This window comes from Macaca thibetana, chromosome 3 (genome assembly GCF_024542745.1).
Source record: "Macaca thibetana thibetana isolate TM-01 chromosome 3, ASM2454274v1, whole genome shotgun sequence".
Taxonomy (NCBI): Eukaryota; Metazoa; Chordata; class Mammalia; order Primates; family Cercopithecidae; genus Macaca; species Macaca thibetana.
In genome coordinates, this window is record NC_065580.1 from 67019370 (window position 1) to 67032735 (window position 13366).

The 13366-nt window shown below is 40.5% G+C and overlaps 2 protein-coding genes and 1 non-coding gene across 12 annotated transcripts in view; 2 read left to right on the forward strand and 1 right to left on the reverse strand.

The window, feature by feature from the left end:
* ABCB1 (ATP binding cassette subfamily B member 1) overlaps nt 1-13366 on the reverse strand; it is a 220063-nt gene that overhangs the window by 123578 nt on the left and 83119 nt on the right. Inside the window, exon 1 of one of the 3 annotated variants that reach the window (XM_050785270.1) lies at nt 10414-10525. The exons of 1 other annotated variant lie outside the window; for it this stretch is intronic. In XM_050785270.1, coding sequence (XP_050641227.1) covers nt 10414-10482 — 69 coding nt within the window. In that variant the 5' untranslated portion in view covers nt 10483-10525. Of the gene's footprint in view, nt 1-10413; nt 10526-13366 lie in introns of those variants that run through there. One more of the 3 variants, XM_050785268.1, reaches the window with a different exon arrangement.
* Nucleotides 9464-9565, forward strand: LOC126951864 (small nucleolar RNA U13). Its single transcript, XR_007724707.1, has one exon. It is a non-coding gene; the product is annotated as a small nucleolar RNA U13 (small nucleolar RNA).
* Nucleotides 12572-13366, forward strand: part of RUNDC3B (RUN domain containing 3B) — a 180518-nt gene continuing 179723 nt past the window's right edge. For 7 of the 8 annotated variants that reach the window (XM_050785280.1, XM_050785281.1, XM_050785284.1 and 4 more), the window contains exon 1: nt 12572-13103. In XM_050785280.1, coding sequence (XP_050641237.1) covers nt 12982-13103 — 122 coding nt within the window. In that variant the 5' untranslated portion in view covers nt 12572-12981. The remainder of the gene's footprint in view (nt 13104-13366) is intronic. The other variant, XM_050785287.1, reaches the window with a different exon arrangement.

Sequence of the window (13366 nt, forward strand, 5' to 3'; positions counted from 1 at the left end):
GTGTAACAAGAGTGTTGCGATCTAAAATAAAGCAAACTGAGATGTGTTAATAGTTAGCCTGTTTAGATATTTATAATTACTACTGGTTTTGGCTTTAATTCTTGTTACACTGTTTCCTGTCTCTCCTGCTAATATCCAGTTTAATAGCCTGTTTAGGTACGTATAATATTTACTAATGGTTTTGCCTTTTATTCTTTTTTTTTTTTTTTTTTTGAGATGGAGTTTCCCTCTGTCGCCCAGGCTGGAGTGCAGTGGCGCCACCTCGGCTCACTGCACACTCCGCCTCCCAGGTTCATGCCATTCTCCTGCCTCAGCCTCCTGAGTAGCTGGGACTACAGGTGCCCGCCACCACGCCTGGCTGATTTTTTTTGTATTTTTAGTAGAGACGGGATTTTACCGTGTTAGCCAGGATGGTCTTGATCTCCTGACCTGCCTGCCTCCGCCTCCCAAAGTGCTGGGATTACAGGCATGAGTCACCACGCCCGGCCTTGCCTTTTATGCTTATTGCAGTGTTTCTTAACTTTCCTGTTACACTATACATTCACAAAGGAAGGAGCTCTATCTTGTCCACTTCTATAATCCCCAAAAGCCTCTGCACAGAGTAGGGGCTGCATCAATATTGGCTCAATTAATGGATAAATAAGGTTTGGGCTGTGTGTTTAGTCCACTGAGAGTTAACAAGAGGCCAGTGTGGCTGGAGTGGAGTAACCAAAGGAAAAGAGTGGTAGGGGATGGTGTCAGAGAAATGACATATGGTTAGATCCTGCAGGGTGTGTAGGCTGTCTTGAGGACTTCGTCACTCTGAGTGAGAGAGAAAACCACTGAAGAGTTTGGAGCAGAGAAGTAACATAATCTCATCACTCTGGCTACTAAATTGAAATCAGATTATAGGGAGCCAAGGGCAGAAAGAGCTGGAAGCTGGGAAGCTGTTATAATGATGCAGGTGAGCCCGGGGGAGCGTAATAGTGGGAATAATGAAAAGTGCTTAGATTCTGGATATAGTTTGAGGGTAGTACCAACAAGATTGCAAAAGGCCTTACATGCCATGATAATACAATTTGTAGACTTGTGTGATACAGTTGTTAAAATAGCCTATTAATAAGAAGTGATCAAAGGAGGAAGGAAAAGAAGGGCAAGAAGCCGTATCAGAATCTCTAGGGTTTGTTAAGTTTGAAAGGCGCATTTAATCTGATTTTCTATTGGAAAAAATGATTTTTGAATACAAACTACAGAAAGTAAAAATCCACCAAATATTTTTTACTGAGGGGGTGGTGAGATATTCAGAAGACTGAGAAAGCAAGCATTGAGGAGAGCATAACAACCTCATGCTTTGCTAATACTTATGTTCATAGTAAATAGAAGGTACAATTTATACTTTTATAGCTATTACCTAGTATAAGATGCTTTAAGGTAGATTTTAACATAAAGTTATATTTTATAGTAGTGGTATAAAATAATAAGCATCTACCTTCTAAAAGTATGTACCTGAGTGTTATTTATATCTAAAATGGCATCATCTATTACTTGGAATAATAAGATATCTTAAATATGAGTATTCTGGGCTATTGTTAGTTTGTTGGGATTTCTGCATTGTGAGGCTTTCGACATCTTGTGCAGAGTGAATATATATATAATAAAAGGATGAAGATAATCCCAGAAACCCTTTTCATCAAACCTGAAAGACTATAGAGCATTTGTTATAAGACTATGAAGAAGGGGAAATATGTGATAAGGAGTGATGAATGTTTTGTGCAATCTGGAGCTGACACAATTTCTTGTTTTTTGTTTTGTTTTGTTTTGCTTTTTTAAGCAGAAACAATGTTAAGGTCAAAATTATGGAGCTCTTGCCAAGCCACCAGACTTGATATTCACCAGAATATCTTAAGGAAGGACAATTAATGATAATAGCTAACAATTGTGCAGCACTTCTACACATCACGCCCTGTTTTAAGAGTTTCGTTTAGGATCATGGTATTTCCCCACCAGGTAAATATCAAGAGTTTCATTAGTTATTCATTTATCTTATCCCAGCTCCTATGTAATTACCATATGTACTATCATTATTATCCCAACCTTATAGATCAGAAAACCAAAGTATATAGAAATTATACAGTTTTCCCAAGGTCATATAATTCATGAACAGCAAAGCTAAGAGACATTTGTATATGCTCTTCCCTTGTGATAAGGGCAGCTAGAATTGGTCTAGAGACCAACTGGTCTCTTCCCTTGTGATAAGAAACCAATTGGTCTCTTCTTTTGTGATAAGGGCAGCTAGAATTGGTCTAGCTCTTCATCTAAGAGATAGCAAGCAAACTTGCACAAATTATTGATGAAGCCTAGTAGGGAATGGGTTCGTGTGGCAAGGGGAGGGGAGATGAGTTCATGGGAGTGGGATATAAGTTGATATGGGTTATATGTTCTATGTAGTCCATAAAATTAGAGTTCTGCCTGAGCCTGCAATCTGGGAATCACAAAATTAGTAAAATGAGATTATCTAGATCTATTGACTTGGATCCCTTTAAGTGGTTCAAGACACAGATCTGTTCGCTAAATTTCACTTAAGGGAAGAGAGAACTCACACATAAACAGGCAATCTTGTAGTCAGGCATTCCCTTTAGAAATTTTCAGTTCAAAAAATTTTTATCTGTTCTCCAATGTATTTTTCTTTTTGACAGAAGATAACAATGTCCCAGAAAACCAAAACTTTGGTGATGTGTATGTCAAGGATCCCCATATATTATAAAGGAGATGTTTTCTGAGAACCTTACTGTGTTAAAGGTTAGAAAACATTTAACAATGACAACATATGTCCTTCTCATCTGAGGCAAAACACAGCACATTGTTGAAAAAGCAGCAGAGTGTTTGATTATTGTTTGTCGTCTTCTGTAGAGTACAACTAGGCTCAGTACATGAGATTGCACATTACTGCCACCTATATCAGGGACCTACTACAGTTTTAAAACAAGAACTAGAGCTTCCAATCACAAAGACGAGAGTCCTAACTCTTAGGGAAACTAAAGAAATCTTGCATTCGGAGTACTGTCAAATCATTTTGGGGCAGCACTTTCTACTTAATGTTTTCCGCCATTCTCCACATGGCAGCTAGAATGAGCATTTCAAAACTCAGATCTGATCTTGTGAGCCTTTGGTTTCAAACTGTTCCAAGGGCTTCTCAACATCCTTAGGATAAAGATGAAAATGTTTACTGTGATCAGTGAGCCTGTGAATAAAACAAATCCTATTTTCCTCTCTGGCCTCTGTCTAGCCATACCCTCCTGATCCTCCTTACTCTCTGAGCTCCAGCCACATTAACTACAGGCACAGTGTATTTCCTCCAGCCACAGGCCATTTGTACATGCCCTTCCTCTGCCTGGATAGTTTTTCCCACCACGAGTTGCTTTACCTAGTTCACTCCTATTCTTCCTTCATACCAGAGTTCAATCATTACTTACTTCCCTGGCACCCTTGCAGAGCAACAGTGTTGTCTAACTCCATGGGCCCTGTTGACATTGTCTTCCATAGGAATAGTGCCTCCTGGAGTCCTGCCCCAACTTCTTTTATATGTTCTTCTCTCCTTTGGAACATTTATCACACTGTATAAAGTATGTATGTGTTGATTTCTTTAGGTTTTGATACCTCTCTCTCCCATCCAAATCTTAAGCTCTATGAAAGCAGGAATTTTTGCTCACTATTGTAGACCCACAGTCTAGCATAGTGTCTATCACATAATGGGCAACTAAAAAATATTTATTGAATGAGTAAATACAACAAATGTTTGGAGACTACCAGTAGGTTGATAGTCTTGGAGACTACCAGGAGGTTAACAGTCTCTTTGAATTTAGCTGTATCCAAAGTCCTATAAGCCTATCAATAGAAATAGTTTGTGTTGGGGAGGACAATGCCAGGTTAACAGACACTTAAAATACATCTCTGTACAGAATGTATTGCTTCTTTCACCACTGTGGTTCTCAGATTTCTAAAATGGTCCTCATGATCTTGGCTCCCTGGTATTACTCCTGTGATTACATTACTTTGCACAGCAAAGGGATTTTGCAGATGTAATTAAGGTTACTAATCAGTTGACCTTGAAATAGGGAGATTATCTAGGTACATGAAATCTAATGACATGAGCCCTTTAAAAGCAGACAGAATTCTTTAGTTAGGGGTAGAAGTCAGAAATTTGAATCATGAAATTTGATACATGGAGGAAGCCATATGCAGTGGGCTTCACAGCAATCCTCAGTGAAGAGCCAGCCAGAAATCAGGGACCTCACTCTTACAACTGCAATGGGATTCTACCAACAACCTGAATGAGCTTGGAAGTAGATTCTTTCCCAGAGTCTCCAGTTGAGGACATAGCTTAGCTGAAACCTTTATTTCAGCCTTAGGAGCCCCTGAGCAGAAAACCCACCTGTACTGCACCAGACTTCTGACCTACAGAACTTTCAGCTAATAAATGGGTGTTTTTAAACCATTATGTTTGTGTAATTTGTTATACAACAATAGAAAACTAATATAACCATTAAACATTGGCTTCCAAATTTTGTCAAGAAATATTTGAGAAGATATTAATCTCACTGTCAAGGTCAATTATATAAACCACAATGAATTAAATGTAAGCTTGGCTGGGCGTGGTGGTTCACACCTGTAATCTCAGCACTTTGGGAGGCCAAGTGGGCAGATCACTTGATGTCACAAGTTTGAGATCAGCCTGGCCAACATGACAAAACCCCTCTTCTACAAAAAATACAAAAAATAGCTGGGCATGGTGGCACATGCCTGTAATCCCAGATACTCAGGAGGCTGAGGCAGGAGAATCACTTGAACCCAGGAGGCAGAGGTTATAGTGAGCCAAGATTGTGCCACTGCACTCCAGCCTGGGTGATAGAGCCAAACTCCATCTCAAAAAAAAAAAAAAAAAAAAGGTAAGCTTGACAAATATCTGAATGACAACCACAATATTCTTCTTTTCCTTACTAAGGTTTATTGGTTGACACAGGTAAATATACTTGGCCAAATTTATGAGTTGAACACTGCCGCTGTCCAATTTTTGAATGCTAAGCAGAAATCTTAGTGACTGCAAACTTATTTTTATATATACCTACAAACACATGTATATATATATTAATATATAAATGAATAAATAGACCCTGAGATTTCAAGGGGAATCACTAATGCCATTGTCATTTTTGACATATTTTGACCCTGAAAGTTCAAGGGGTGATCATTAATATCATTGTCATTTTGTTATATTTTAAGCTTGCATAAGCAGAATTCAGCCATGGATATAGCAAATTGGTACCAAAATGTCTTTTAATTCTCTTAACCTTATGGATTACTGAGAGAACATTTTCTTAAAAATTATGAGAAAGAGTCTCATTTAGTCTATCCATAGGAAAAATCAAAACAAGATTTTCTTGATCTCATGGCTGAAAATTCTGTTTAGGCATTTGTGAGTAACTCATTTTTTTCTTTATTTTTTAGACAGAGTCTTGCTCTGTCATCCAGGCTGGAGTGCAATGACGTGACCTTGGCTCACTGCAACCTCTGCCTCGCGGGTTCCAGCGATTCTTCTGCTCAGCCTCCTGAATAACTGGGACTACAGGCGCATGCCACCACACCCAGCTAATTTTTGTATTTTTAGTAGAGACGATATTTCACCATGGTGGTCAGGCTGGTCTCGAACTCCTGACCTCATGACTCATGACCCACCTGCCTTGGCCTCACAAAGTGCTGGGATTACAGGCGAGTAACTCGTTTCTGACTAATGTTTAAAAGTCTTTGCCAAAATATCTTCAATAGGATTTTTTTTTTTCTAAAGAGTTTACATTTGAATCTGTTGCATAAGATAATTTACAGAAAATTACTTTGAGGAATTGGTATTCCCACATTTCAGTTATGAAAGCAAATTCTTAATGTTAAAGAGATTTATGCGGTGTTCCACTCACTTCACCATTAGTCTTTCTTTTTCTGAGCTAGTGCCTGGAAAACCAATAGAATCATAACCAAAAAACGGGTAAACACTTTTATAATCTAAGCATACAAACTTTTCTAAGCTTCATGTGAAAACAAAAAATTATAAAAGTTAAAAATACAAAAATTTGACTGCATAAAAATCAAACCAATAGTATCTGAAAATCTATTAAAAATAACAAATACATGTTAAAAGGTGATTGTGCAAAAATGTATAGCTTTCCTGTGTAAATACTGTAACTATTTAGGAAGTGTAGTGGAAAAAACTCTACTCATAATATCAGTCTGAAGCTCCATGATAAAACTACAAAATGCCACCAAGTGAAACAAACAAACAAAAAATACATGAAGAAATAGACACACTGTCATCTTAGATCGTTGCAAATATTGGGAAGATGTTAATTTTACCTTATCTATAAATGCCAAGCAATTCTAATCAGAATCCCTATAGGCTTTTCTTGGTGGGAAGGATGTGTCAAAATGATTCTTATGTTAGGAAGAACAGACATTCCAGAATTACCTAAGAACATTCTGAGAGACAACAATTGGGGAATACTAACCTTACAAAATGTTAAAAATAATTACCAGGCTTTGCCACTTATTAGATTTTGGTACCACTAGCTCATAAATGATAAATCAATGGATAAGAATAGAAAATCTAGCAGTAGATAAAATTGTATACATTTAGTACCTGACAAAGGTAGCATTTATATCAGTGGGAAAGGATGCATTATTTGATACTAGCATTGGATAACTATTGACTGTTTGGAAAGATTAGGCTCTTTCACCAATTGACTCTTACACAAAGATAAGTTCTATAAATATCAAACATGCAAATGCAAAAAGAAAAATAAATATTACAGAAAAATTGGTAAACATTTGTATTATCTAAGCATATAGAAGTTTTTCTAAGCATTGTGTGAAAACCAAAAATTATTAAACAAAACAAAAATTTGATTGCATAAAAATTCAAAATTTCTATAGGAAACAAAACATTATAAACAAATACAAACACATAGTAACATATTGATGAGAAAATATATTGACTGTGTGTAGAATAAACCGATTTAGGTAAAATTAAGTACATATTTCTCTTTTGTATGTCTGGAGACCTATCCAGAAAAAAAGTTGTTGTGAAACATTAATGTTAGCTGTTTCTATGGATTTTTTATCATGAGCACAATTCTTTATTGAAATGCAACCTTGCTATTTAATTATTTCATGATAAATTTAATATTGGCAGTAAGGCCAAGATGAATCATTTAATGAATAGAATTGGGACCGTGGTTAATCATTGGAACACTGAAATTATATCCTAATTTCATACTTTCATGTAGTGCAAATAGCTTAACTATTTTTGATATAAAAAAGAAACCACAAAGTATATAATCTTAGAGGTGGCAAAGGCTATTCTAAAATGATCAAAGGAAAAACCAATAAAGGAAAATACTGATGAATTTCATTTATATAAAATATTTTAAACATCTCTTTATAAATAACTCACACCATAGGTAAGGCAAACAACGAACTGGGAGAAGTATTTGCCATACATACAATAAACAAATATGATGATCAGCCACTATAATGAAGACTAATATTTGTTGGAAAATATGGGCAAAGGGCATGAACAGGCAAAAACATAAATGAACAATAAGCACATGAAATAAATGTGCATTTTCATTACTAATAAAAAAGTTAAAATGTCAAAAAGATATTGCTCTTTACTTGTTATGTGGAAAAACAATAAAAAGAACAATAGTTCCTAGAGTGAGCAAGAATGTAAGAAAACTTATGTACTGTTAGTAGGATGTAAATTGGTAAAACATCTCTAGGAAAAAATTTAATTCGTGGTTAAAATTGTGCATATCTTTTGATTCAGAATACACTTTCTGAATAAAAAATGAAAGCCAGAGCTCCAGAATTATCTAGAGACTACATTCCATGAGTGACACAGTTGGTCAGTGTGTAAAATCCTTCCTGATTCTTAAGAACCATGTGTACAATATGGGAATTTTGTGTTTAAGCCTCATCTGGAGTTACTTTCTCAAAAAGGCAGTGAAACATGTTAGAAAAAACAATAGATTATGGGCCAGTTGTGGTGGTACATGCCTGTAATCCCCGCACTTGGGGAGGCCAAGAAGGGAGGATCATATGAGGCCAGGAGTTCATGAGCAATCTGGGCAACATAGTGAGACCTTGTCTCAATAAAAAATTTAAAAAAATAAAAAAAATTAGGCAGCTGTGGTGGTGCATGCCTGTAGTCCCAGCTACTCAGGAGGCTGAGCCCTTGAGTATCCCTTGAGCCCAGGAGTTCAAGGCCGAGGTAAACTATGATTACCCACTGTACTCCAGCTTGGGCCACAGAGTAAGACCCTGTCTTTAAAATAATAAATTTGAAAAATAATAGATTTTCTATCTAATGATTTAGATTTCGATCCTGGCTCTGCCGTTTACTGTGTGACTTTCTACATGTTACTTAATGTCTCCAAGTCTCTGTTTCCTTGTTTGTAAATGGGAGAATATTAACAATACTTACTTTAGAGAATGGTTCTCATGATTAATTGATGCAATCCATACAATGTCTGAAGTTTATATATAATTTCTAGTTTGTTAACGCCCTTCTACATGATACAAAATTAAAAAAAAATATATCCTCTGAACTGAGGGTCAGTATTTGCCCTCCTCAAAGAAACTGTAAGACCAAATCCACCTTGTTTCGATCAGCCTTTAACCAATGACTTTTTTCAAAGAACAGTTCATGAGATCCATCAAGGTACTCTTCATTATGTGTCTATCATAGCCTGTAGTACCCATCTCACCATCCATACCCTATTAATGAGCATGCCTTGTGCTTCCTTGCCCATGACCCTATCTGCACTCCCTTCCATGATGCGCTCTGGAACTTTTGCTCTATGACCAATACTTCCTTGCATTCTCCAATTCTTTGGAGTGGTCTTTCCGCTTCCTCTTCTCAGCAGAAACCCCTATCTCCCCTGAGTGTTCGGCTTCTCTTGACTTACTCTCAAATGGACTTTTTTTTAAAGTAATTTTCATCCATTTTCTTCACGCTCGCTTCTGATCGTTTTTTTCTCTCTCTTGTATTACTAACCTTTCCCTCCCAGTAGATTCACTGCATCAGCTTTAAAATATGCTCAAGTCACTTCTGTGAAAAATAATGACACAATAGCAATAAAACACCAACATCCTTCTGTTCAATATTCCCCCATACCACCACTCTTTTTTTCTCCCCCTTCACAACTTTTTAAGATTGCGTGATACTCACTTCCCACTGACTTTTTTACTCACTGGAATTTGGCTTTCACCTTCATTGTGCCACTGAAACAGTGCTTATTGATCTGCAGGAGTACTTTATAGAGGAAATTAGCTCTTTGTCTATGATTTGAGTTTTAAAAATGTTTTCTCGATCTCATTTGCTTTTGATTTTGCTTATGATGATGCTTGATTTGTGGATTTGAAAAAATTTGTATCTATCCATTTGTGGTTCATAAGCGTGATGACTGAGCTTTCACACACATGTGAGATGTGCCTCACTCAATCCTTGTTATGACGTCAGCATATTACCCATCTGACGTCAAAGTAAAATAAAAATTTTTAAAAATTACATCTTCACTGTTTCTAGTTTCTTCTGTACAGATACTGGGTTTATGGCATATTTAAAAAGTCCACTTCTCTGAGACTAGAATAAACTATGGTTTGGTGATCTTTCTGGTTTATAGCACTTTATATTTACATTTTATAGTATTTTATATTTGAGGACATTTTATATGTTGCACTTGTAATTTTGTCTGTTTCGATTAGAAGAAGGAAGTTGGGAAAATGGTGAATGGATATGTTCTGCCCATTCAGTTCTACGGAATTCCTGTAAGTTTATTTACGTATCTACTGTTTTCAAAATTTTTATCGTGAATCTTTGTGAAATCTTTGAATAACCTTTGTGCAATGCTTAAATAAATAAAAATAATTGAAATAGGTTCCAAAAGAAGTCCAAAAAGTGATGTGGAACTCATGGAGCTCTATAATAATATTATGCTGTGTACTGAATAAATTGATTGACAATATCCAGATTAGTAATCTAGAGGGAGAAAGAGACCCGGGACATACTGCTTAGGATAAGTGAGAAAAGCCTTATCAAATAAGGCCCCCGTGTGGCAGTGTAATGACACGCCATACATACAAAACAAAGCAAAACAAAAACACAGCTTGTTTACGGCAGTCTTGGTAAGCAAGTACCAATATGTCAACTAAATCCCGCTAAGAGTGACATTTGAAAAATAACATTATTACCTCATCATTTAAGATGGGGTTTTAGTAAGTTTTCAGTCATAGTTCACAGTGCAAATATGAAAATGTACTGGAGGCTAGAAGTCAATTTTGAGGATACTAACATCTCACTTTTCTCGTTCTGTCATGATCACTCACTTTTATCTTCTTGATAAATGCTTCAGAGGCATGTGTGTTCTCTCCCCCACTCACGACACACCCAAGCATGGGGTTTTAGAAATTTTCTTGATAACTAATGGCTTTCCACTCTTTTCCTTCTGCAGTTTTATCTGTGGTTAAATAATAACAACATTAATTTGAGTAGTATTTGTCATTGCCAGTGCAAATATTTTGCTGAGACTGCCTGCATAACCAGTGCATCTGTTTCCTGATGGCTAATTCTGAACCCAAACTGTTGGACTATCAAGAAGAGACAAGCTAAGTTGTAGCTCCTAGAAGAAAACTCTTTATAAGCCTCCCTGTCACAGGAGAGTACATAAGTAATGTTCTGGAAGAAGTGCGCTGACTAGTCACAAACATCCATATACAGAAAACTCCCCTGCTTTTATTAACTTGAAAGATAAAGTGTAAAGTCTGACTAAATTGTTTTCTTAAAATTTTAATGTATGAACGAATATTTATGGTAGCACATTAGTTAAGACCGATATTATATATACATATAGTGAGAGAGAGGAATGTGTGTGTGTGTGTATATATATATATATAGAGAGAGAGAGAGAGAGAGAGAGAGAGAGATGGAGTCTCACTCTGTCGCCCAGGCTGGAGTGCACTGGTACAGTCTCGGCTCACTGCAACCTCTGCCTCCCGTGTTCAAACGATTCTCCTGCCTCAGCCTCCCGAGTAGCTGGGACTACAGGCGTGTGCCACCACACCCGGCTAATTTTTGTAATTTTAGTAGAGATGGGGGTTTCACTATGTTGGTCAGGCTGGTCTTGAACTCGTGACCTCGTGATCCGCCCACCTCGGTCTCCCAAAGTGCTGGGATTACAGGCGTGAGCCACCGCGCCTGGCCCATATATTTTTATTCTACTAAACAGAATAGTAGAATAAAATTAGATATGGTAGCTGAAAAGGATGATTCTTTGATTATTTTAAACAGAGATTTTTAAACTGTAAAAACCTCAGAAATTAGGAATTTACAGCTTTATTACACAAACGTGTGTTGTTAAAACATTCAAGAGTAACAGTATGTCCTGTATTAGTAGGGATGCTATATAAGAAAAAGAGAGAGCCACACAAAACTGTATACTCTATAACATTCTTTGACAGAAACTTCAAAACCAGAGGTGGAAGATACATGGATTTTGGAGCCACTGAAGCCGTGAAATTTCAGTAAAAATCATGTCAAATGTGACTTCAAATTAAATTTGAGAAACATTTATTGAGAACCTGTTCTGTGTGCAGCACCGTGCTAGGTCCCACAGGGAGAGTAAGTCATTTAGGATTGCACTCTAAAATCTGGGCATATTGGTGCAAAGGGAGGTAAACAGCAGGCTTAGGTGAGTCAGAGGACCTGGCCCAAGCCGGGACCCTCCCCCAGGAGGGTAGTGAGAAGCTCTGGGAAGGGGGCGCTTCCGAACACGCGCGTTGAGGAGGGCGCTCCAGGACTCTTGAGGGAGCAGCCCGTCTGGACCGAGGCCGCGTCGTTCCTGGGCTTACTATTCCCAGTCCCGGACCGGAGTCACGGCCCAGGACGCCAGAAGACTCTACACTGGCACCGCGCTCCTCCTTGGGCGGGCGCTCAGTCCCGGGTGCGGGCTGCGCTGGAGGCTGAGGTGAAAGCGACATGGTGTGGAGGGTCAAGAAATCTCGCCACCACATGCGCCAAGAAGGAGATTCTAAGAGCAGTTCCCCCCACTCTTCTCAGGCCATTGTGTTGCTGTTTATTAGCTCCTGGGAGGGCGTCAGGACAAAAGGAACTCTCCTCCCTTCTTAGTAGTCAGGCCCAGGGTCGGGTGTGGGAGCCGGCGCGCTGCTTTCTAGGCAGACACTGAAGCTACGGCAGCCATGGAAATAGGTATCAGCCGTTAAAGCTTGGCTCCAGGCAAGGGGTGGCAATCTGCCCCCAGCACTGTGGGGCCCCGCATCCCACAATCCCCGCTGCTAGCCTGCGTGGCTACTGGCGGCAGCTAGCTGGCTGCAATACCGAGCCCGGCGTCTTGACAGCGGCCCACGCGTCGGGGCGGGGCTTGAGCCCGCTGCTTTAAAAGTTCGCGCGGCCGGCCCCGCCCCTCCGGTGCCGCGATTGGATCCGGCGGGGGTAGCGTTGATTTGATAGGCGCAGAGAGGGTGGGGCTGCGCACGCGAGGCCGGGGCCCTAGTTGCTGCCGCTTGGGCTGGGGCACTAGTGGCTGCGGAGTGTGGGTGGTTGGGCGTGAGGGGCCGACGGGCTCGCGCGCGCGCCGTCTGCTGAGGTCCCTCGGGAAGGAGGAGAGCGCCCGACGCCGACCCGCACGCGCAGCCCGGCAGTCGGCGGCGCGCCGAGGCCGGAGGTGGTGCGTGTGTGTGGAGCTCGGGTGCCAAGGGCTAGCCGTCAGTCCCCGGGTGCGAGTCTCTGCTGTCTTCCACACCCTTCCTTCCTCCAGGCTCCTTTCCTACAATCTTCCCGCGCCCCCACGGTCGCGGACCGAGCGAGAACACCCTTAAGCAGGTGTGGGGGGCGTGCGGGGCGGCACGAGACAAAAGGGGCACGGGGGTAAGCCCGCCATGGCCTCCCGGAGCCTGGGGGGCCTGAGCGGGATCCGAGGCGGTGGCGGTGGAGGCGGCAAGAAAAGCCTGAGCTCCCGCAATGCTGCGGTGGAGAGGAGGAACCTCATCACCGTGTGCAGGTACGGCAGCGCAGGGCGAGGGGAACCAGCCTCCGGCCGGGGCTGAGACCTCTGGGCTTGCGCGCGGGTCCCTGGGGGGTCCCGGGCATGATGGGCTGCCGCCCAGTGCCCCCGCCTATGTTGCGCCAGCCGAGTGTGTGAGCGCGCAGCTCCTTGGACAGGGGCCCGGGTCTGGACACCGCCGCAGCCCTGGACTTTGTGTCAGTTCCAGTGCTGGAGGTATCGGAGGGTAGAGCTTGGGGCGGGGCTGGGGGAGGATTTGT